Source organism: Carassius gibelio, chromosome B25 (assembly GCF_023724105.1).
Source record: "Carassius gibelio isolate Cgi1373 ecotype wild population from Czech Republic chromosome B25, carGib1.2-hapl.c, whole genome shotgun sequence".
In the NCBI taxonomy this organism is placed as follows: domain Eukaryota; kingdom Metazoa; phylum Chordata; class Actinopteri; order Cypriniformes; family Cyprinidae; genus Carassius; species Carassius gibelio.
The window spans coordinates 14,115,720-14,141,871 of record NC_068420.1 but is presented as its reverse complement, the minus strand read 5'-3'; the positions used below and the strand labels follow the sequence as shown (position 1 = coordinate 14,141,871).

General features: G+C 37.1%; 3 protein-coding genes across 3 annotated transcripts; 2 read left to right on the top strand and 1 right to left on the bottom strand.

The window, feature by feature from the left end:
- The first annotated feature begins 1,435 nt into the window (after positions 1 to 1,435).
- si:ch211-106e7.2 (uncharacterized) lies at positions 1,436 to 20,794 on the top strand. The gene is made up of 4 exons (XM_052598474.1): positions 1,436 to 1,602; positions 14,890 to 19,928; positions 20,005 to 20,064; positions 20,246 to 20,794. The coding sequence occupies exons 2-4, from the start codon at positions 14,948 to 14,950 to the stop codon at positions 20,386 to 20,388; spliced, it is 5,184 nt and encodes a 1,727-aa protein (XP_052454434.1). The 5' UTR covers positions 1,436 to 1,602; positions 14,890 to 14,947; the 3' UTR covers positions 20,389 to 20,794.
- A 301-nt stretch (positions 20,795 to 21,095) lies between these two features.
- amn1 (antagonist of mitotic exit network 1 homolog (S. cerevisiae)) lies at positions 21,096 to 24,544 on the top strand. Its single transcript, XM_052597085.1, has 7 exons — positions 21,096 to 21,303; positions 21,407 to 21,536; positions 21,612 to 21,741; positions 23,401 to 23,618; positions 23,974 to 24,030; positions 24,101 to 24,212; positions 24,300 to 24,544. The coding sequence occupies exons 1-7, from the start codon at positions 21,275 to 21,277 to the stop codon at positions 24,371 to 24,373; spliced, it is 750 nt and encodes a 249-aa protein (XP_052453045.1). The 5' UTR covers positions 21,096 to 21,274; the 3' UTR covers positions 24,374 to 24,544.
- Positions 24,545 to 24,791: 247 nt separating this feature from the next.
- etfbkmt (electron transfer flavoprotein subunit beta lysine methyltransferase) lies at positions 24,792 to 26,101 on the bottom strand. The gene is made up of 3 exons (XM_052597084.1): positions 25,679 to 26,101; positions 25,412 to 25,542; positions 24,792 to 25,187 (listed from the first exon to the last, which is right to left on the bottom strand). The coding sequence occupies exons 1-3, from the start codon at positions 25,966 to 25,968 to the stop codon at positions 24,835 to 24,837; spliced, it is 774 nt and encodes a 257-aa protein (XP_052453044.1). The 5' UTR covers positions 25,969 to 26,101; the 3' UTR covers positions 24,792 to 24,834.
- Positions 26,102 to 26,152: the final 51 nt, after the last annotated feature.

The following is a 26,152-nucleotide window of genomic DNA, read 5'->3' as shown; positions in this document are numbered from 1 at the left end:
CTTCATTCTTCCTTCTGCTGTCGAGCTTTTTGAAGATGTTGATTTCATTTTCCAGCAGGATTTGGCACCTGCCCAGACTGCCAAAAGCACCAAAAGTTGGTTATATGAGCATGGTGTTGGTGTGCTTGACTGGCCAGCAAGCTCACCCAGACCTGAAGCCCAGAGAGAATCTATGAGGTATTGTCAAGAGGAAAATGAGGAAAAAAAAGAGACCAAAAAATGTAGATGAGCTGAAGGCCACTTCAAAGAAACCTGGGCTTCCAGACCACCTCAGCAGTGCCACAAACTGACCTCCTCCATTCCACGCCGATTTGATGCAGTAATTAAAGCAAAAGGTGCCCCAACCAAGTATTGAGTACATAAACATACTTTCCAGAAGGCCAACAATTCACAAAAAAATTTTTTTAATTGGTCTTATGAAGTATTCTAATTTCTTGAGACTGGTGGGTTTTTGTTAAATGTGCGCCCAAATCATCACAATTAAAAGAACCAAAGACTTAAACCAGTCTGTGGGCATTGTATTTATTTAATACACGAGTTTCACAATTTGAGTTGAATTACTGAAATAAATGATTTTATGATTTTTAAAAATGATTTATTCCCCACAATATTCTAATTTATTGAGATGCACCTGTCTATACAACGACAAAAAACAAACAAACAACTGGCAATACAATGAGAAGAAGGCCAACAAAATCTAAAAGTCACACACACACAAACAACTTTGATTGCAAATTACATTACAGACACAATACAATGAGAATAAAACAATCATAAACAAGGAAAGTGTCTAAATGCATGGATTTTCTTTAAATACTTCTCTGTATTTCAGTTTTATTTTATTCTTTATAGGCAAAAAGAAGTGAGTTTAATTCCATTTTAAAAAGGCGATAAAATGGGATTTGCAAATTGTTGTTTGCTAATTAAATATTAACCATATATCATAAATACTATGTTCAAGGGGTTTATTTTTATTATTATTATAATATAAAAATAATGTCTTTAAACTAAAGAAATGTACAACATTGACAAAATAAAAAATATGTGAACCTATATCTGACCAAAATTGCTTTGTAAAAAAAAATGGATGTGTTAATTTTTCCTCTACTTATTTAAAAAAGAACGTGACCCGTCAGGGGAAATTCTTTTACGCTACAAATCTAAGCCAGATCCGTGACGGACTGTAAAAAAAGGTCATAACCCCTGTTATGTCTTTGCTTGCATTCAGCTCACACTTTGTTGCCAGATCAAACCTAAATTACCAAATATATGAATCCTTTGGAACAATTGTGGAGTAACTGCACGCTAGGTACAAAATATACAAATGAAAAAAAAAAACATGATTTATTTTTTAAAGAATATTACATTCTTATAAAAGTCCAACAGGACAATAAGCGCGCACACACACACACACACACACACACACACACACACACACAAATCGACATAAAATCAAAGGACTTGGCAACATGGGCTATAACGCTCGCAAGCCCTTGCTCACATGAGAAGATTGCTGTGTGGAGCTGACTTTAGTAGTTGGAGAACGCAGCTGAAAGAAGCACATTCATTAAGACAGAGGAGCGATTCTTACACGAATGTTCAGTAAGTAGTTCAGTATGTCCTTGTAGTGAACGATTTGTGTTTCCGTCGTTTATAAATTGATCGTGCTGACATTGCAGACTGTGCATGACAAAAGTTTTATTGGTTTAACGTTACAGCTCCGTTTTTGGTTTGCGTAAAAACGACAACCTTTCTCAAGCCAAACTAAGGCAAGTTTGTGCATTTAAAAGCACACAAATCGATGAAAGATGACATTCTTATAACGCGAATTTAAAACCTAGTCAATTTCCTGTGCCTTCTGTTATACAAGCGTGCTGATGTGACCGAATTAAGGGGTAACGTTACATTTTTATTCTTGAATTTTTCAATTTTGGTGCAAACGGTCGCTGATAAAGCAATGTAAGGTGAACAACAATAGCCATGGAATTAAAAACAAACCAATAAAGGTAACGTTAATTGCATTTTTTAGGCTGACAAGATCACAATCTTAATCCCGTGCGAATCGACCATGTCAGTAATTTGTAAAATAAAAAAAATCCTATCCAAAATACGTTTAATTTCTAAATCACACGAGGTCCCCAGATAATAATAATAATAGGGTTTTAGTTTGTCCAGCTACCAGTTAACTGGGTAATCAGGCTTATTTTTCGGATTCAGGGGTGACAAGTCTCCATTTGTATTTATCAATCTTGAAGTTATTACCAGACATGTTCACAAGCCCTTAAGTTCCATGTCAAGTCTTATACCTTTTTTTAATTTGTTTATTATTATTATTAAATTATTATTTCAAATTATTTCAAATTCATAAAATGCCACCAGTGTTGGTGAGCACTGGATTATTATTATTATTTTTTTTGGAAGTAAAGTGACACGAAGACTGTCTGATTAAAGCAAGACTGTTGCTTGATGCTCAATTGTATAACCACACTTTTCCAGTGGGTAATGAACAAGCTTGCCTTCAGATGTGTCTCACATGTATAAGGCTTTTGTGTGTTTAGAGCAGAATTGTTGTGATGCTGCAGCACATATTCATAGACAGTGAGTAGAAAAAATAAGGTATTTGATGCTGTAAAAAGGAGAACATGACCTAATCGACAATTACTTGTTTTTTTGCAGTCTGTCTTAAAGTCCATTTCTAGAGTCGCAAGTCAATTTTCTTTTCTTTTCTTTTTTGTGAATTAAGTGTGGCTCAAAGTCAAGTCACAGTTCCATCTCTAGGTATGACCAGACAAAAAAAAGAAATTGGATGACGAACTCGCAAGACTAGTCTTAAGAATCTTATGACACTAAACTCAGAATTCTAACTTTTCTCACAATTTTAAGCTGTTTCCAAGATTTTTTTTCTCTCATAATTGAGTTTCCATAATTTTTTCTAACACCGTTTTAGTTATTTACTTGAATGAAGATTTCTTTTGGAAGTCTTCATGAAATCAGTTTATATCATTTCCTTTGTAAGCACACATTTCTAGTGGCTTGTTTAGGGTTAGGTTTCAAAATTGTGGTTATTAGGGTTGTAACACCAATGAGCGGATGGTATTCAACCATTGGTTCCATATTAATGAATCTCTAACGTGTTCTGCACTCAAAGACCAGAATGTGAGTTAAAGAAAAAACAAGGACCTTCGTTTTAAAACATCTCCCAACATAACTCACCACCCGGGCGCCGCCATAGCGGCAACTCCTGGCGTGGATAAGAATTATATCGCCTTGGAGACTATCCAGAGATACAAGATCGAACTTCAAAGGAAAGACAAACACCCGCCCTTTTCACTCACGCGCGAACACACATTCCACAGAACAGACACACACACATGTAACGAATCTTGACAGCAAATTACAAAAAGACACATTGTTTCAGAGGAACAATCTTGCTTAGGAAAAATGTTTAATTTTGTCATTGCCATAAATTAGGCCAGTGGGCGGAAATCAACAAACAAAGAAGATTCTTTTCCGCCTCAGTTTCTTACACTTCATTGGTTCATACGGAAAGATAGGCGTAAACCTACTTTTACATAAACAATAGTGCTGCAACTAATGATTATTTTGATAATCGATTAATCTGTCGATTTATTTTTACGATTAATCGGTTTATGTACTTATATTTGAGTTTTTTTCAATTTTTTCCCCAAGTAAATTATTAATATAAGGGTCTTTATCATTCAGCATAGATTTTTAAGAGATTTTAACCATTTTGCATTGTTGTTTTATAATGTGTTAGTTATCCTTTGTCGAAGCCTTCTGCAAATCAAAACACTGACCCATACGTACTCTAGCAAATTTCACAAGGAGATTTCAAATAATGTTTTTACCATGGCAGTCCTTAGAGCTCCTTAAGTAGTTTAACATCCTGAACAAAGCTTAAGGAATCTTTCAGAACATATTTTCACGAAGAATAAGGATAAAACAGAATAAAATTGCAGTGCATTGTTTTTTATTATTTACTGGGAAACAGCTTTATAGCTTATGCTGTGAAATTGTAAACAATCCTTCGAAAAAAGTGCCAATGGCATGAAACCTGAATGGAACTCCCAATTTAAAGTAAAATCCATCAGAAGGTTGTCCAGAAAAAAAAATTGGACACACAGAAAAAAACAGCTGTGTGAAAAAGAGTAGAGAATACTTAGAAAAAAAGTGCATTTCAAATATCTTTAAACATTTACCTCTCTCATTCAGTCATAATTAGGCTGCACGACTGAATTTTGAACTGGTAAACGACAAACTGATCACAGAACATGTTTGTAAAGCTTTGAATGTTAACTGTTAAAAAGCAATGTTATCAGCTTTTACGACTAAACATTTGCAAAAATTGTACTGGAGAATCTGCACAAATAAAAGTCTTAGGGGCCATTCACATATCGCACCTAAAAATGTGTGGAAAATGCTTGGCGCACCGCTTTCTCCTCCTTTCCAAAGCGCTCAGGCAGTTGCGCCCCTGAGGCGTCTGCCTTTGCTAAGCAACCATGACGTGCTCTCTCCATGAAGACGCGGAAATTTCAGCATAAATGGATTTGCAGAAAAATCGCTTGCAGTGGCTCTGCTACTAAATTTATTTCAAAATGGAAATCCATATACAACTATGATCAGCTGTTCGTTTCATCTTGGCTGAGCTTTTAACATTGTTTGGGGAAAGGATGAAGCTGATTGGTTAGTTCTTGTCACATGACTGGCGGTGCACTTGCGGCATTCTGAAAAGTTGAAATGTTTTTAACTCGATGTGGTGCGGACGCGCCTGGAAAAACGGGCTAAATTGTACTGTTCGTTTTGCTATATACTCATATTTACTCTGTGTGAATTGTATTTATTTACTCTTTAGTCTGTTTTTATTAAATACCATAATTTGCTTGAATTGAATTGTTTTATTGCTCATTGAGATCGAAGTCCCTGAATCGTGTGATCTAAGCTACAAGCTTTGTTTTCTATTAATTAATTTGTAATCTAAGTAGTACAGACACAGAAAATATTGTTTTTCCTGATCAGAAGATTAATATTTCTTGGAGTTTGTAAGAAGGGTATTTTTATTGAATTTTGATAAGGAAGTCTTGCTTCCAGTTCGCAGGACGAACTAGATTAACTTCAATTCCAGAAAAGGTTACCTTTAAATGATTAAATATTCCCTCTTTGGGTAATTTAATCTTTGTAAGCAATAAGCACATTATATTCAAAGACTCATGAATATTCACTTCATTTGAGTTAATTATTCCCCAGAACGTGATTGTTGCTACAGGGTTGTGGTTTAAAAAATGTTGGATTGTCTTTCGGGATTTGTTGTCTTTTGCCTTTTGGTGTGAATAAACATCAGGTATTGTTTGTGAGGACCATTAGGACAAGACATTGCCTTTTGTTTTAAATGCAAAGTGGACTTTGCTGTGACGTACTGGGGGAAGGGTTTGCATGTGGTGCGTATTTTTTCCAAGCCAATGTTAACGGATCAGAGCGTTCACAATGCACAGTCAGAGAGATTCGACCTCTCACATTATTTTGATGTGCTTTCACGTTACAATAATGCACTCTCGCTGCTGCTTCTGCACTACATACACGTACTTTATATTCACTGCAGACTGAGTATGTGTGAACCTGTATAATGTATAACAAATATTAGGGGTGTAAGAAAATATTGATTCATGTATCGCAATATTTTGTTTGGTAATTACTCTATCGATTCTCAAAAATGTAGTATTGATATTAAAAATCTAAAAAAAATATCACAAGATTCATGGCAATTGTTTAATTGAGTTTATTTCCGACCGCTAGATGGGAGTCTCTGAACAAATCCTGACAATTTTTAATCGGGGAACCTCCTGAAAACGCGATTGGGCTAGTTTTGGACTAGTTTTCAGAAGCAAGTGGGCAGGATTTGTTTTGAAAACCTGGCAACCCTGATCTGAACGCACATGCTGAGGATGTACTTCTAATCACAGTAGCGTCTTTACTGATGAGATGCGCATGAAAAGCTGATGCAAAAATTTGTAATCCGGGTCAGACGGTGGGTGGTATTTCAGTATGCAAATTTATTCAGAGAATATAGGAAATGAGAATACAAATCATAACTTGCAAACAAGATTATTAAGTATCAGAACCAGCTTCAAATATAGAAAATACAAACCCAAAATTAATATAGTTTTAAAAGCAGTCCATATATGATGGATTTTGCACATCTAAGATTAGTAAAAATGATTATAATATTCAAAATTAATCAAACTGTTAAGAATATATATTAAAATAATAATACAAAGTATATAAGAATACTTAGTATATCAAAAGTCAAGGTATTAAAAATTCAAAATATCTGAGTTAAATAAACCTGTAAAAGGTCAAAGTATTCAAGTGAGCCCGGAATACAAGAAAAAGAAAAGATGAGAAAATGAAGCTCAGCTAGTATAGACTAGACTGAACTGAAAAGGGAGGGTGTCTGCATCTCTTTATATATTCCTTCAAAACAATTAAACCTTGTGACTTAAGCTGAAGTCACGTATCAAATAGATATGAGATATTGGTCATATGTCTCCGGTCCATATAAAAATACCCAGATTATACCCAGAGCACATAGCAAATTGACACGTGGCAGAAATCAGAATTTCGATGCACCAAAATCATTCAATTTTTGCACAGCCCTACTTTAAACTTATTTTGTGCGCCATTGATGGGGCTGCCTGATACACACAAATTTTAATGCAAACATGTATTTTTATTTTAAATTCGACGAATATTCAAAAATAGAATTTTTTATTTTTTTTGGACTGCCCTAATAGTGGAACCAGCAGAGGTAGAGTCGAGAGAAATCCCTAAATCCTTTCTTGATTAGAGCTTGTTTTGGTGTGGAAGGATCCTCATTTGGAGTCTATTTTTTATTTTATTTATTTATTTCTAACAAAATCGTGCCGAAAGTTTGTTTCAGCAGTTCGAAACAGCTGACCAAAGCAAACTTTCTGGGGGTGTTCGTTTTGGCTCCTAAACTGCTTCAGCTTCCATTGGTCAGTGACGGTTATGCAATCGGTGGGTGTGTTCTGAAACTCTACCGTCTTTGTATTTTTTATTATTTTTTTTCTGTTAATTTCTCGTTCCACAGGATCCGACAGGAGAAAAACATCTAGTCACTTGCAACATGAACGCACTGAAGTCAAATAGCTAAGCTAGCACAAATATATCCACACCTGTACAATTGCTCGCAGAGAGACTTTAAAGATTCAGAGAAAGCATTTAATTCCTAGAAAGAAATTGCAACGAAACGAGTTATGCACAAAGTAGAGAAACATCAGAGACAAATTTTCTAAAGCCATGAAAAGAATAAAAGGAAAGATATAAAATATTCCAGTTTAATAAAAAAAATTTACACTAATAAAACATGGTAACAAATGGACTCCAATATTTTTGTCAACATCATGCTAAAGTTTCACACTCCTCATAAAGGACTGATTATCGAATGGTCTTGTTTTTTTTTTTTTTTTAAATATTGAAAACATGATACTTGACTCTGAACTGCTGCTAATCATTATTCCTTTGTCTATAATATTTTGATCATTGGGACCCGTCTCACACCTAGATTGCCTACACTTCTAAATTTCATTGTTGTGTTTAAGACGTCCAGATCTATTAACATATGCACTGCAAATGCACCACAGATGGAGTTTGTGAACCTGGTATTACTGTTAGGTATATATTCTCGGTCTGTTCTGTTCTCTGGCTCCATTTAGGCGTGCTTTATTCTGATTGGTTCGAACAGCATACTGCGGGAGGTTGGGGCTCTGAAAATCCTGCTATAAAGTGGTTTAGAAATCACTCACCCTCCAATTGTGGTTTTATGACTATTTCAGTTAATTACACAGACCTAGATAAGATCCCATAACGTTGCAAAGATTGAAGTCTCATGCCTGCCCGCGAAAACAAACAGTCTGACCTGCCCTCAAACACTTCAGCTAGTTAGTGTGTTTACATAATGTTGAGAAGACGCTTTGTTCAAGGATACCACCAAAACACAATGCACAGCCCCTCAGGTTAGTTTACAAAATAGCCAATTGCCACATTTCGCAACCTTTTTAATATATATATATATATATATATATATAATACACACATTATTTTTTTTTCCCTCCAGTACCGAAAGCAGAACCGATACCGTCAGATCTTACTGATACTACGGTCTTTCATAATTTAGCCCCGGGGCCAGTTTAATACCGGGTTTCGGTACCCATTCCTACCGGTAATTGTGTGGTTACTAGAGACCATTAATTTAAATGACAATCGATCATGGTGTAGCATATGCTTTGGATCATGTAAGATTGTTTGGGCTTTATACCTTAGAAATTCCTTTTAGCCTTGTGACTAGGCTTGTTGTGATAGTCGGTGTTACCGGTGATACACTGTGTTTAACCCACCTACCGGTCATAGCACTTGACCACCGGCACCGTCCCCATCGTGTTGAAGTTTTAGCCTATAGCAATAAAGCACTTAATTCAGTTAGTGACTACGTGCCTTCGTAATTTAGCGTAAGCAGAACGAGCGCCGCAGTAAAGCAGCAGGTGTCCGATTTCATTTATCATTTGAGGAGAGTGAGGCGAGCTAACTGGCAAAGGATGGCGGAAGATCTGGTTTCAAAGCGAAATGCAAAAGCACCTATTTGGAAATATTTTGGATTCAAACCAAATGCCAACAGGGATCTGTTTGATTTTCGTTCGTTGCATATTCGATGGTTGTGCGGTGTTTTTGTTTTTTTTGCTAAAAAGGGCAGGCACTTTATTTAACGAATAGTGAATTTTATATAATTTATATAATATAGTAATATTTTATATAATTTCTTGTTTGATACTTGCACGATGTGTGCAGTGGTTCGTTTTGTTAATAAATGCACTTTAAAGGTGTTTCATAAGTGCTTTTGTTTAGTTTTTGCATGGTGTGTTAAGTTATTATTCATTTTGCAATAAAGATGTGTGTAAAACAAGCGAGTGTCTTATTGTTTTGTATATTTTTAAGAAAAAAATAAATTAACCCATGGTTAATTCAAACAAATGCTACTGAATTGCCGCTAATTAAAGTGAAAGTAAATTGAGACGTTTGCATGTCTGCACGATCGCATTTTCGGCCACCCGAAATCCCCGACACGCAATCCCGGTGATACCGGGATTAGCGTTTTTTCACACGTCGATTAACCGGTGGAAAAAATCTGTCACCGCAACATACCTACTTGTGACATTTGCATATCAATTATAGACATGGCCTCACATCCAACATTTATGGGTGCTAAATTGCCAGGGGGGTTCCCCACCCCCACTATCAAGATGATGTTAAACCGCAACTCTCTGCTCCTCTCCATCGGACTTCAAAAACATTCCAGGAGGAGCAAATGACCCGTGTGTCAGGCACCAATGGCCAGGCTAAACCAGTGGTATTGTCTCTACAATTTCAAAACACCTCACACGCACACACATAAAGATGTTTTCTTTATTTTAGACTATAATAAATTAGTTGCAAATGCATCTGGTATATGCATGTGTTGTCAGTATGTTTCCCTATTACATTAGTCTAGTTACCAGTGTTTATTTGTATTAGTTAAGCTCTAAATGCTAATAGTGACGTGACATTCAGCCAAGTATGGTGACCCATACTCAGAATTTGTGCTCTGCATTTAACCAGGCGGCAAGGAAGTCGACAGGAAGTTGAAGTCGGCCGGGTGCCGCCATCTTGTAGCAGAACTTCACTTGCGTTAGCATCCCATTGACCTCCCATTCATTTTGGCGTCACTTTGACAGCGAATATTTATTTTATTTTTTTCCTTTATTTTACCAGGTGATGTCCCATTGAGATAGTCAAATCTCTTTTATAAGGGAGCCCCTGAATAACTTTACATCTGAGGCGTTTAAAGACTCCGTTTGTCCATTATTTATTTTTCTAAGATACACGACAATGTATAAAGGGCTCCATTACCTTCTATGTTACTTTATGGCCCCGTAGAAACAGTTTTTGTAAAAATAGGCTAACGATTGTGGCATAACCACGCGACTCTGTCGCATTACCTTACAGACAGGAGGAGAAGCTCACTGGCAATTAACCTAATATGTCGTACTGGCGTTACATTTTAAAATACTATATAAAATAATTAATCAGAATACTTACTCCTGCTCACTCGCGCCAAAAAACTCCCCGCTCAAGCTCGCCGTCTCCGCAAGATTAACGATGGCAGTTTGCACGCACAGCTACTAGAAGATTTACGTCTGTCAGACAGGTTGCTGACGTCGTCAAGCTTCGTTTGAGTCTGCGCGTCAGAAACGGAAGTGCTAAAAATATCTAAAAACGGGCTTCACTTGTCTCAATTGAGTTCCAATGGGGTTGCTGTGTCCATTTCTTTTACTGTCTATGCATTTAACCCATCCAAAGTGCACACACAGAGCAGTGCACACACACAGAGCAGTGCACACACACAGAGCAGTGCACACACACAGAGCAGTGCACACACACAGAGCAGTGCACACACACAGAGCAGTGCACACACACCCAGAGCAGTGGGCAGCCATTTATGCTGCAGGGCCCGGGGAGCAGTTGGGGGTTTAATATGTACTAAATGATCTGCTCTTTATTCCTTAAACCATGATGTACTCTTTGATCATGAAATGCATCATACTATTTGTACCATATTTTGGTTAGAACTACATCAGTTAATCGCGATTGTCAAAAAGCATGCAAATGAGGTGTCTCATGGACAAAGAAACATTTTCCCACCGAAACTATACGCCTTGTTACTGGTCAATCTAATCAAATAGAGTTTTTATCTGGTTTCCCTGCCAACACCTTTCACAGCCAAAAAGTGCGCTTCTCTTAACTTGTGGTTCCCTTTAGAAACCCATCACCTTGGACACCTCGCGACTCCCCTTCCGGGAGAGTCCGATCTTCTGTCAGTTTTCAGCAACTTTGTTTATTCACTTCAGAGCAATAAACCAATGAATGAAATGACGAAGGTTTTACTCCTAACAGGATTCAACAAGAATTTACGCATTATACATGCACCGGGACACTTTACTCAGCCACTACAGAACCAATGCAAGTAACCGCTCGTTACCTAATTAGATGCCCTTCTAGGCGTTGACCCCTTTTAATTAAGGTGATGAGATTCTTTGATGGTTCTTAACAGGTTGTGATTTAGTTTACGAGTAAATACTTCCATGACTCCCCACTCTCGTGTGCGCGAGCAATCTCTATTCATGCTCTCCTTGCGTTGGTATCGGTTTAATGTGTATGTTTGTTTCTAGTCAGATGTTGCATGTTCCCCTGTAGTGTAGTTTAATAAACGTCCATATGTAATCAGACATGTCTATGTTTGCTGCTCACAGGACAAGGTCAGTTTAACGTTCCGGTTTTGTTACATGCTCTGGGAGCAATGTATTTGTAGTAGTGATGGGCCGTTATCAGCGTTAATGTGCTGCATTAACGTGAGACCCTTATCGGGCGATTTAAAAAATATATAAAATTTTATAAATAAAAAGATATCGCCATTAATCTATTCTCAAATTTGGGTTGGGAGCTGGGTCTGTACTAGGCGAGCTATGATGACTTTCACCTTGATATTTTAGCGTGGGTGTATGCGGAACAGAATTGCACTGTAGGGGGCGAGAATGAGTCTTTGAACCTGTGTGTATGACTACTGTGAAATTACCACATCAAATGTGACGTGCTAACAAGGATGCAGCGGAAGCCGCCGGGTTTGCTTCAGGGATTTTTTTTTTAAGAAGCTTCCCAAAGGAAACCTCGACAAGACGCACGCCTGTTTCATATATAATCTGTCTGCAGTGCGTTTGCAGTCCATGTGCGTTACGTATGTGGTGCTGAAGCAGCACTGACTCATACTCATTGTGCTTTAACACAGGACGCGTTTGCAGTCCGCTACTCGGTACGTAAACGATCGCTGCACTGCTGCAGATACAACGCTCCTGGAACACACTGACGGACCGCAACCGTGTGAACGCTGGAATCCGTTAACATTGGTGCATTAAAAAATACGAAATGCATTCGCACTGTATACGGAGTATGTCTGAAACAGGCGTAAGGTTGTTTGCACCTTGTGCAATGTGGAATTAGTTTACAGCCTTCTCGAGAACTTTGTGATGCATTTTGGAAACCGGAGATGAGTCCCTGGTCTAATGCACCACCTGGCTTGAGAAACCCGGTCTAAAAGACTTACTTTTAGTCATTATTTTATTTGGGTAGCACACATATTCTGAATGCCTTTGGCAGAATTCAAATTAGCCATTTTAATCTAGATTAATTCCAAGATCATAGTGAGATTAATCTAGATTAAATGCCCACCACTAATTTGTAGTAAAATTATTTTTTTTGTGAGTTAATAAACTATTAACACGGTCTACCCTGCGGACAAACAAATATTATACTATTATACTATTACTATTATACTAATAGTATATATTACAAATACTATTAATGCTACAAATAATTCCTGAATATGAATGTAATAACCCGTTATGATTGTTCATCTCACTTTAAGATAATTTGTTACAATGGAAATGATCTAAAATTGACATCCCTAGTAGACATATTTTGGTTTACAAATTATATTGTTTCATCAGTTAGTCATGTTAGCACTCGGCTAATGTAGGCTATCCACCATTGTTTTGTGTTCACAGTTTAACAGCTAAACTTTAGCTGTCCACAAACTTTTAGTATTTTGTCATTATTATGAGAACCAATTGGAGCACAATATTGTTTTATATAAAGGTGCTTTGTCAATGGTAGCACTGGCTAACTGCCTCAAGGACTCCTCTCTGTGCCAATCACAACAGGCTTGGCCAGCTGACCAATCAGAGCAGAGTAGGTGTAGTTTGCTCCGAACTTGCTTGGAATTAATCATTTTGGAATCATTGGCAAATGACTCTAATATTAAATGCATATTCTGAGAAAATGACAATGTTTTCCGATGCATTTAAACCTGTTGTAGGGGACTCCAGCACAATATTAGGACGCTTTAAAATACCATATAACATGCTCCTTAAGACCTGTCCACATCCTTCTAAAACGGCTCATTTAGACACGCCCCCACGTCTACGTCACAGGTGGGGAAAATTTGCATAACACCGGAAAACACTGCACCACAAACGTGGATTTTTCTTTTTATAACCTTAAACCACAAACAAATTGCATTACACCAAATACACAATGTTCATTTTAGCAACAACATATGACCTCTCTAATGTTCTCAATAATTATTATAATAATAATAATATAGGTTGAGCTACAGGTGATCAGCCTTCTAGATAATTTAAAATGTTAGAAAATATAGAAATATATCATATAGAAAATCAAATATGGAAATCTTTTGGCAGCTCATTGATACCCAGCCACTTATTTGTACAGATTTCATTCATTTGATAGCTTGCATCGTTCTTTGACATCTGTAATGGTAAGGAATCTTCAACTTGGTTCATTCAAGTGAAGGTATTTATATAGCATCAACAATATAGCAGTTTTAGCTTTTATCCTATGTCAGTACCACTAGTGAAAGAGACTAATTAATGATTATTTGCAGCTCCTCAAACATGCCACATATTTACATCATTTTAAAAGTATCTAAGAATAAAACGCGAAAATGATTCTTCAAAATTTATTAGCCTACATTCAGCATAAATCACAATTGATAATGGATATAGACATGTATTTCTGGTATCAAGGTCATGATGTTAAGGCTCACTTTGTCTCTTTGTGAGAGACTTCAGAATAAATTAGCATAACGACACGCATAAAGAAACTCAGAAACTGAGGTAAAACATTTTAATTTCTAGTTTATTCATAACATGATATAGTTAAGTAACCTACCGTAAAAAGACTAGTGCTGCGTGCACATTTTGAGTGTTCTTTGATCACAAAATTCAAGACATGGGGGCAGAAAATGTGTATAGCTAATCAATTTCACATAAAGAGTGGCTGTTTTTTTTCACATTTTTCGCACAATTCTGCACAATTTCGACAAAAAAAATAATTCCAAACAGCCACAGCACTGTTGTGCGTCTCTGAGCAACATGAAGGTGTTTAGTTCCTGAATTAATCTATCATTTGAATTATTCAGTTCATCTCTTAACAGTGACTTGGTGCAACCTATTGGTGGTTTTAATTTCACATTTAAAGTACCTTTTTATTTAATTTAAAATATCAGTGTTCAATGTTTTGTTTAATTTATCAAAACTTTATGAATTTGTAAAAATAGGCCTTTGCAAAGTATGTAAAAGCTGATAGAACACTGAAAATATTGCTTCATGATAAATTGTTTACACTAACAAAAATCTCGTTGATGTGGTGCTTTTAAGGGGATATTTTGCATTTGTTAATAGTTCAATGTAGCCTATATCTTAGTCATAAATATAATTTATTACATTGATTATTTTTTCCTTTTGTTGAACATATTATATATTACATAATTACATTACATTTCATATAAGGTGGTATTAAAAAGGTAAAGTCTTAAATGTAACTTCATGTCTGTTGTAACTAATATTTATATTACTTTCTATGCATATATGGTAATGTGTCATTTCTGAATACTTCGGTTTGATGTCCAGGACAGCTGGACTCATTGCTCATATAAGAAATATGATCCAACGTCCTCAAAGTTGAGAATGCTTTGGTAATGCACTCTCTGTGACTCCCTGTGTCTGCTCATTTATTTTACCAGGCCTGCATTGCAATGGAAAACCACAGATGTTTACTGATAGATTTAATAACCGATATAATAAACTTCCAAATGGTTAATCTAACACCAGTGAATGATCTTGTTATACTAATACTACTAAATGTACTGGTATTTTGTTACCCTAATTTTTCTTTTATTTATTACAGAGATGTGATCATTCCACTTCTACATTCTGTCTGGAGATACAGTTGAACATTCAGTAGCATGCAAGCAAATTCACAACATTCAGGACAACTGCGAAATGTGCATGGAGAAGGAACTACACCTGGAGAAGGAATGAGCCAGAACTTTTACCAGCTATGTTTACCACTTCACACTGGAAGTTCTTCATATACTGGACAAACTGCCACTGGAAATTACTTCACCTGCACAATTCAATCGGCAACCAGTGACCAGATTTTGGCTAGTGGCGTTCAAGCTACAAAAGGCACAGAGCTTGCACTAGAAAATCTGCTTAATTCAAATCATACGTTGTCGACAGGAAAACAGGACTCCCAAATTATTTTGTGGAACATGCCCTCTAATTGCCAGATATTCCTACCATTTAACAACACAAATCTACAAGGTGCTCCCAACAATAATGGGTCAAACATGTCACATTGTGCCTTTAACTCAACTAACATGTTATACATGCAACAGCAACCTGCCTTGTCAGCAGTTGGTCCAAATAATTTGCAACAATTAAAAAGAATAGATACTCAAAGTCTTCATGAAGGTAGAATAAATGTGAACACAAGCAACTTGAATAGCAGACAGCACTATGCAAATGCTCCTACTAATTTGCCAATAGACTCCTCAAAAAAAAGGACAAGCTTGCCACCTGACCTAAATTATTGTTCTCCAACTGAAAATGCACATCATGGCCAAAGTAGTTTGTTTGGTGGATACCTTTGCAAGTTGCTGTTTACTGAGAAATCAAGTAATGATAACGTGCAAATGCTTTCTACCTGTGCACAGAACCTGCAACCAATTAATGCTGCTCAGAGAGCTGTTGCCGTTGTCCCGCCATTGTCTCCGATAGGAACAGCACCTGTTATTGTGTTGGACAAATCTGATAATGTGAAAATGAATGTAAGCCCTATGCAAGAGACTGTACACCATCAACCAAATATTGCAGATCCTCTGGTGACCAACACTAATCTGATGTACCAAACGGGAGAACCAAATGATCTAACAAGTAAGCATCAACGATCAAATTCTGCAGAGCCAAGGCTGAATGAAGGCCCTTTCAATGTAGTTGGAGCCAAGAGTCCAGTTTTGGCTAATGAATCAACTAACCAAAGTCTCAGTTCATGTTCACCAAACCTGAAGTCTGTGGTATCAGAGCAAAATGAGTCTGTTCCAGCTCAAATGCAAAATGAACCTATTGAAAAGACAAATAAAAACTGTACGGTCATGGACAAGAAAACAATTGACCCGGACACTGTTCCTTTTATTGAATGGCCATTAGATCGATTGCAGACCTTAATGGCCGTGATTCAGCAATTGGAAAATGGGGATCAGAAGAACATCCACAAAACTGATCCTGGGAAGGATATCTTAAAGCTTTACTGGAATGGGGATACTCGCAAGTTTTCTGAAGCTGTAGAAAGCGGCATATATCAAAGCATAATGGAAGAAGTTTATATTTACTCTCCAATGAACGAGCCTGTGATACTGAGGCAGATTGTAAATGATGCGCGTAGCAAAGTCATTGAGAATTTTCAAGTTTTAAAACACAACGAAGCACCACTGAAGATGACGTACACGTCATCCTGGTTGAATCTTAATGAAAACGTTGATGACATCGACAAGGAATGTGGTTATTCTTGGTTCTATAAGTCTTTTCAAAATCTCCCCGAACACGAAGCACAAAACTCTGCATTTGAAGCTCCAGGCAAATTGCAAGAAGCCACTGAAAAGCCATCATTGACTGGGACTAAACAATTACCATCAGCAGTGGAGAACAAAGTACAAGCAGACGAACCAACGTCAACCAATGAGAGTCTACATGAAAACATACCAGTTTCATTTAATGGACCATCTCCACCTGTGGCTAACACCTGCTCACCGAAGCATAATTGTCAGGTTACAGAACAAACCAACAGTCAACCAATTACTACAAATTTTCTGGAGGCCATGGTGGATTTGGATGAACAAGGTGTCCCTACTGGAAAGTCAAGTTTGGATAACGAATTTGGAACTAAGAGTGTTGTGTTGCCCAAATCAACTAGCCAAAGTGACAATACAAATTCTACAAAGCCTGTTCATGTGGTTTCAGAACAACAGGAGATTGTGTTATCTTCTCAAATGCAAGTTGGATCCAGTCAAAAAATGCTTCATGACTGTGCCGTTCTTGATAAAAACCTGAGATGTAAGACCACGCCAAAACCTAGTCAAGAAACTGCTGTGCACTTGAACGAAGTGGAGACTAACAAGATCGATGCTTCAGTCACTAAGATGAACGTTCCCTCTCATGAAATGGCTAGACAGTGCTTTGCTAATGAGATGAAAGGACATCAAGTCATTGCTGCATTTCCAGACAAGCATGATGCACCCTTAATGAACACATCAGAACAGTGTAAATCATCTCTAGCTGAACATAATCTGAATACAGACAAAGTACAAGAAGAACAAATCTCCTCAAAGAAAAATATGTATGTTGAGATTTGTGAAGAATCTCCTGTTCCCACGAATGCTCAGTCTCCATCAGTGATTGATAACGTCTCTCCGAAGCTTAATGAACAACCACCAAATACTGTTAATCCACTGAAGGGCATGACAAATCTGGTGAGGACACTGAAAAAACGAAATGTTTCATTAATAAAGTATACAAAATTATTTGAGAAGCATGGTGGTTTTAAAAAGCATAAACTGTCATCTAGAACATCAAAACTGGTCACCAGTTTTGGTAGCCGTGTTGGAGCCCAGAGTCCCATTTTGATTGAGGACTCATCCAGCCAAAGTGACTGTTCAATCGAAGAACCGACGCTTAATCCTGTGGTTGAAAAACAGCTGTTTGTTCCATTACCCCAAGTGCAAAATGAATCCAGTGAAATGATGCTTAACAGTAAAATTGATAAGACCCTAAGATGTGAGACTGATCCAAAACCTTGTCAAGAACTTTCCATACAAATCAGTGATGAGCCGTTTGATGAGATGGATGCTTCGTCCTCTTTTAAGCTTGATGTTCTCACGCAGGAAGTGGCTAAACAATGCTTTGCTGAAAATAAAGTCATTGCCCCAACACCAAAGAATCTAATATTAAGGCTGGATGACCCTCTTTGTAATCAAACCAAAAGTCCAGGGTTGGCTGATGGATCCACCAGGCAAATTGACTATGGAAGTCCGCCAAAACTTTATCCTGTGCTCACAGGACCATCTCAAATCCGAAATGAATCTGATGAAGAAATGCCTGAAATTGACTCTGTACTCGCAGATGACTGTGTGAGATGTGAGACCGATCCAAAACCCAGTCAAGAACTTTCTATAAACATGAATGAAGAAGAGCTTGTTGAGATGGATGCTTTAGCTTCTATTAAGATTAATGTTCTCCCTTATGAAGTGGCTATGCAATGCTTTGCTGATCAGATGATGGGAGATAAGGACATTGCTGCACCACCAGAGACGATGCAAAAGGCCTGTTTGTTGATTTCACCCACAGACACTGTATCAACAAAAGAAGAGATAATAATGAGGAGGATGGTAGGGACTGATGGAGCAAAAAGTCCAATGAGCCAAAGTATTTCTGCGACTCCACCAAAACTTGATCCTGTGATTAAGGAACCATCTCAAGTGCAAAATAAATCCAAGGACGAAATGCCTGAAATTCACTGTATGCTCACAGATGAGAGCGTGAGATGCGAGACTGATCCAAAGCCTGGTCAAGAACTTCCTGTTAACATCAATGAAGAGGAGACTGAGAAGATTGACTGTTTAGACTCTATTAAGATCGATGTTTTCCCTCAAGAAATGGCGGCGCTTTGGTTTGCTGGCGAGACCGAAGACAAGGACTTGCTCAAAGACACTTCAGTTCATAATTCCACTGAGGACCAGGTAAAGGTTCAAGTTCTGGAACTCAAGTCTGAAAAAGAAGTGCTCCTAGAAGATGTGAAGCCAGAAGAGAGGAAATATCCAAGTTCTGGTGGTGTACAGTTGGAGTCTTACTGTTGTCTTGCTAAATGGTTTCAAACTTTAGAATCTGGAAATGGCTCGTTGTGCGTGTGCCAGATAAAAGCCGAGTCGAGGGAGAATGAGATTAAAATTGAGGCCCACAGCACAAGTTTAGAGGTGCGGGATGAAAAAGACAGTCCAGGTGAATCTGAACAGGTGGACATGAATGCTGCTGCTCTGGAAAGAACAGATGATTCTGAAGCCACAGATGATTCTGATTATGAATACCCACTGCTGCATGATCCTACTACAGACAAGACAAAGATTACGAAAGACATATTAAGTTCTGAAGAGGTCTCTAAGCCAGAGACTGAAACTTCAGAGCAGAAAAGAAAGGAATCGCCCACAAAATGTGCAACAAACATGACTCCTATGAATGAGATTGAGCAAGGCACCCCAGCTCCTGATTTGGAGACTAACACCGTATGTCTTGCACTGTATGGGTCGTCTTCTGAAAAAGGAAACCAACTAAAGCTAATTAAAAGACTCAAAGAGAAATCAATTTGTGAAGAACCCCCGAAAACTCTTCAAGTTATCGTAAGCTCTCACCAGAAGGTTAAAAACAACAGCAGGTCAAAGAAGCGCAAATTTGTGGAATCAGAAGATGAAGATGCTACTGACAGGAAAGCGCGCTTACAAAGAGCATCCTTGCAAAATCTGGTTCAGCATAAATCCTTGCCCTCGCATCCGGTTTCTGGACTCCGCAAAAATAGACTTTCATCTACCTCATTCAGAAAACTGCTCAGTCAAAGTGCTAATGTGCAAGGGCTAATGCGAAAGAGACAGCATAAGCATACAACGCAACAAATTTCAATGAATAAATATATAGTTAGAGGGAAGACTGTGCCATCCAATTTATTGCATTCACCCGATAATGTGAAGAAAAGTAAATATGAGTTGGGGAACCCTGCTTTGATGCCATTGGATGAGGGTCCTACTTTGGAGTTCAAAGTATTGCCAGAGACTTTTAGCTTGGAAGACGGAGCTGAACTTAATGGCGCTCAAGCCGACACATCACAGACTTTGCAAAATGGTAACTTCTGAAAATATATACTATTATTTATGCTGTACCTAATGTTTACTTACAAATCTTGTTCGTTTTTCTTAAGAGACGTCAGGCAAGGAAGACGAAGCCAAAAGGATGAAAACTAGCCATGTGCCAACCCAAGGTATTGGACCGAGGATTCATCTTGTTAATTCGAAATGAAATGTTTTTATTAGCCTCTTAATAAAGTAAAGGTGCAATTCCCCATTTTTAAATATTGATTAATGAACTGAATCACATAATATTGTTTGGCAGGTAGTTTTCCACTCATCTAAATGGCTTTGTGCTTGTCTATCTATCTGCAGGTGTCTGGAGTTTCAGTCCCTTGAAGAAAAAGTGCACTCAACCCATCGAGGACACTGACGTCTCGGACTCATGTAGCCTCTTCCAAGAGTTCAAAAAGAAATATCAAGAAAAGAAGGATGTTGCCTCCAAGCAGAACCAATAACAGTGAAAGAGCTTGATTTATTTTATTTTTTTCTTCTATTAAAGTGAAAGCAAATGGGCTTATTTTGTCATGTGTTTAATTCCTGTGAATGTTAAACCTAAACGGATAAGATTTGCAAGTGTTCGAATACATTTTTACTGTTTACTTGAACTTAATTATTTGTTTTGTTATAAATGCATCATTTGCACAGCTCATCCAGTTCAACAGCTGCTAGTCATCCAGTATTTGTTTACCAGTTTTATGCAATAACTACAATTGAGAAACCTCTTTGTCATGAAAGTAATTTTTTCCCCCTGTATATTAGTGTTTTCTTTTTTTGATTCCACTGGTTTATAAAAATGTGACAGTCTATTTTTGTACGATTTTATAAGATATTTTTTAATAAAATCATCTGGTTTCAAATACATTTAATTTTGCTCCTGGTTTTTAAGCTCTGCTAAACCGTGTTTCACCGAGGGCAGTGATAAAACAAGTGAACACTATTTTAATAGCTATTTCAGAGAGCATAAGTATGACCTATTAAACAATAATAAAATATTTATTTTGAGGCTTTTGTAGATCTCCTCCAAACGGTGCAAGAATTTCAAACATTAGCGCAAAACACGTGTAAATGTAAAATGAATGCATAAAAATACAATAATTGTAAAAATATCAATTCCGCGAACGCTTCTGTTTGTCGCTTATGAATGACGTAACACTATAAATGAGACTCGCCCACTATGACACTCGCGAGGGAGAGAAAACATAAACAATGTGGCAACGAAGAAGCCTGATAGAAAGTTAACGATGTGATTCAATTAGAAAACATACTGAACGCATATTACATATATCTTCGCAGTTAGACTGAAAATAAAGGCGTTAAAACAGCATTGAAAACGACCAAATCATGGCTACCATAGATTCTCTTATGAGCTTGTGAGTAACCTCATTTTTTTATTGTTTAACGCTATTGACAGTATTCATTCTGTTCATGTATTAGCAAGGATTCCAGGTCTTTGAGTGTTTTCTCCGCACGCAGGTGCGCCTTTAGCGTCGCTCAGCGCGCTGAGAGGTATGAGGAGATCAGGATGTTGCCTGCTGCCGTTAAAGACAGATTATTGCGAATAATGATGTCTTACGGCACGGTGACCGACTCCAACATCAGCCAGGTAATGCGTCCCCATCACGAGAGCGTTTGTGATGATAATGTATCGCGCTCATCGTGTGTGTGGTGTGTGTTTCAGCTCGTGCACAACGGAACTCACACACTGGATCTGCAGAACTGCAAGGTGTCAGACTCTGCGCTTCAACAAATCCACTGCCTTCAGCTGAGGACAATCCTGTTAAGAGGCTGTGCAGATATCACCTCGAATGGTATTATTTTCACAAATCACTGCTGTTTATGGGGGTCCATTTGTGATATGCAGTCTTTAATTAGTAAACGAACTAGTGTAGTTATTGTTAACTAAAACTATATATACAAAATCGGGTATTTATTTAAAGTATAAATGCATACTATATTAGAATTCAAATAGTACTAAATTTACACTGAAATAAACTATAGAATCAACAGTCAATTATTTATAAATTAATTAAGAAATGTATAAATTGTTATATGGAGTAAATAATAGCAGTGTCCGCTTGGTTAAAGCTGAAAATATTATGGGGTTAATTATTAATATTATTCATTGTTAATAATAATTAGTGCTGTCAAATGTTTAATTGCATCCAGAATAAGTTTTTTTGTTTGCATAATATTTGTATTTTTATTGTGTATATGAATACACAAAAATAGTTAATATTATTATTTTGAAAGTATTTATATGTATTTACATGCATATAAACATATTTTTATATTATATATAAATATATTTAACATATAAACATAACATATTTTTTCATGAATATATATATGCATGTGTTTGTATTTATATATACACCTAATAAATATACACAGTACACACATAGTATGTAAACTAAATTTTTTGTTTTGGATGCGATTAATTGTTTGACAGCACTAATAATGATGCAACTTTATTAATCATAATCGACTAGAAAACCTCACTTATAATTGGATAGAAATCTATCTAGAGCTAAATACAAGTACAGGTGCTGGTCATATAATTAGAATATCATCAAAAATTTGATTTATTTCACTAATTCCATTCAAAAAGTGAAACTTGTATATTATGCCACGCTGCATCACTGCAGTAATTCAGGCAAAAGGAGCCTCAACTAAATATTGAGTGCTGTACATGCTCATACTTTTCATGTTCATACTTTTTAGTTGGCCAAGATTTCTTTCTTTGTATTGGTCTTAAATTATATTCTAATTTTCTGAGAAACTGAATTTGGGATTTTCCTTAGCTGTCAGTTATAATCATCAAAAGTAAAATAAATAAACATTTGAAATATATCAGTCTGTGTAATGAATGAACATAATATACAAGTTTCACTTTTTGAATGGAATATGTGAAATAAATCAACTTTTTGATGATATTCTAATTATATGACCAGCACCTGTATATTTAATATTTTAACATCTAAAAAAATGATTTTAGTTGCATTAAATTGATCAAAAAAGACAAAATAGTAAGCAGCACAACTGTCAACATTGATAATCATGTTTAAATGTTTGTAGCATATTAGATTGATTTCTGAAGGACCACGTGAGAGAATACAAGAGTAATAATGCTGACAATCAGTTCTGCATCACAAGAATAAATAACAATTCAAAGTATAATAAAACTGAACAGTCATTTTAAATAGTAATTTAATACTACAGTAGTATCACTGTTTTACTGTATTTTTCACCAAATAAATGAAGTCTTGTTCGTCATAAGAGACTTGACTATACTTGACTAATAACTCAGAAAGCAAATGTCCGGTCCTTTTTATTATCGATTTTCCCCTCATCTTGGAATGCAACACCCAAACTGTACATTTTAGACTTAAAATAAAAATCTGAGCGCACTATTGTTCGACTGAAGTTGTTTAAGACATCAGCGTTTGCTGTATTTGTCTTTGCCTCAGGTCTAGAGGTGCTGGCGTCCCGCTGTCCTCATCTTCAGGTGGTTGATCTCACGGGCTGCACGGCTGTGACAGACTCAGGGGTTCAGGCTCTGGCACGACACTGCAGGTGTCTGGAAGTGATTTCCTTGCGTGGCTGCGCTGCTCTCAGTGACAGAGCCCTGCTGGAGCTGGGAGAGAACTGCAGGGTGCTGCACAGCATTTACTTCTCTGGGACACAGGTAACCAACTCTCTCCAAATCGGCATATTAGAAGGATTTCTGAAGGAAAACTGGAGGAATGAATGCTTTGCATCACAGGACTAAATTACATTTTAAAATGTTCAAATATAAATCAGTTATTTTAAATTGCTATCATATCTTTCAATTTTAATATTTTTATTGTATTTTTGATTACATACATGCCGCCTTGATGAGCATTAGAGTGTTATTTCAAAAACATTATAAAAATCTGAATTATTCCAAATTTGTGACCGGTAGTGTATACACCAAAATCATAGTGCAGAACATTGTGTACACACTTATGATTATAATTTTGACCAAATACTTACTACTTGTCCATTCCTACTATTTAAAGGTAACGGATCAAGGGGTCATCGGACTTGCAACTGGAGTTTGTTCACACAGCCTAAAGGTATTGCATACAGACCATCTTTAATATTGTATTATTATTATTATTTGTAATTAATGATTTACTGTTACAGGAGTTGCAGATGATACGATGTCGCAATTTGACTGATGTGGCTGTGACTGCTGTTCTTGCAAACTGCGCCAACATCAGAATTTTCAATTTCCATGGATGTCCCCTGATTACAGGTAGTCACATGGTCACTGACATCAAATGCATCACACATTTTTTTGTGCAAAAAAAGATGCTTGAGTGCATCTATGCGTCTCTTTTAGACAAATCAAGGGAGGCGCTCCAAAACTTTATTGGGCCCAACAAGATCCAGCAAGTGTCTTGGACTGTGTACTGATGTGACATCATCATCTACGCTACATCAACTACAGCACATCAACGTCATTGTCATAAATGTAGTGTGCTCATCAAATAAGATATGCATAATCCTTGTCAAATTTATTAAACAAATTCTTAGTGTTTGTTTATAAATTAAATTATAAAAGTGATAAAAATCTTAAAGCATTTACAGCGTTTGCATTGTAATGTTATTTAATATTTAAGAATATATTTATGTAAAATTGCTTTGTTTACCTAACTTCCATTTTCAACATTTTAACTGCACTATAATACATAATAAATAAAAATATGTGTGAAATAACAGTAATCTGCTCTAGAATATATTCCATTGAACGTTTGCTTACAGTAAACCGCATCAAAGACAGATAGATAGATAGATAGATAGATAGATAGATAGATAGATAGAAAATACATACTTACATTTTCTTGAATAATGTTTTATTGAAATCCATACTACACTTACACAGGTTTGTAGTTGTAGCACCACACTGTGCTGTTTGTTAGTCCGTAGTTCTCCTCTTTGACTGAGTCAGGCAGCTCAAAATGAGCCAGTTTATGTAATAGTTTTCTGATGTCATGGCTTTCAAATTGAGCCCGTCCCGGGTCACCAATAAGCACTTGTGCTCCATGTGTGGTTATGCATGTCCGGAGCCACTGATGCAGGTGATCAGCCAGATCTTCATCATAGAACATGTCTCCGAGAAGAACGAGGTCCCAGTCTTCGGGCTCTGAGCCGATTACGTTGTCTGTCACACAAGGTAATGGCTCCAGATCGTTCAGTTCACAGTTCATTTTTGTGGCAATGGCAGCAACTGTAATAACAAAACAGAGCACTTATGTTTAATATCATAAAACATTTGTTCAGTCGGTGAGGTGTAACCCAACATATAATGTTCTAATAATGTTGGCCACCATGATTTTGATCAACTCTGCAAGTAGATCTATAAGGACGTTTAGTTTTCTCATCAAGCTGAATTTCACAAATCACAGTTATCGTTTATCCAGTTATGGGGTGCAGCAGGAGCACAAGTCTCACTTGGATCGATGTCATTGGCAACAACATGGGAAGCTCCAGTGAGTTTGGCAGCGATGGCTGAGGCTCCACAACCACAGCCGAGATCCAGCACCTTCCTGCCTCCAGACACCTCGGGGTTATTTAACAGATACCTGAGAAAACAGTCCACTCAGAACTGCATCATTAATAATAACGACACAATAACGCAGGTAGACTGAAGGTATCTTACAGTAACTAACCTACAATCTACAAATACCGTAGCGTTTATTATCATCAGTGATTTGTTACCTGGCCAGCGCCTGTCCACCTGGCCAATATATTGCCCAGTACGGATCAGGGAAAGGCCATAACTCAGGTTTCTCCGTCCAGAACCGGCAGGTGGGGGTGAAGAGTCTTAAAGAAATCTCTGGGGTCAAGCTTTGGGCGCTCACTATTTCTGTGTTATCAATAATGAACTTCTTCACATCATCCTCTGATGTGACGCTTCTCACGTATCGACGCATTAAACAACACGTTCCTCTTTGAAATGCGTTTAAAGCGCCCTGAACGCGCGAACACAGGATTATACCTCTGTACATGTCCGCAATGCCTAAACGAGTCCAAATCTCTGCTTTTCCTACTGTTTACGTTTCTTCCACATGTCTGTCACGCATGCGCAGACCGGCTTGGCACGTCTGCAACGTCACGAAGATAATCTGACCAATCAGAGCGCTCAACTGAAAACACATGCTAACATTTTTAAACCTTAATTTTGAACTTTGT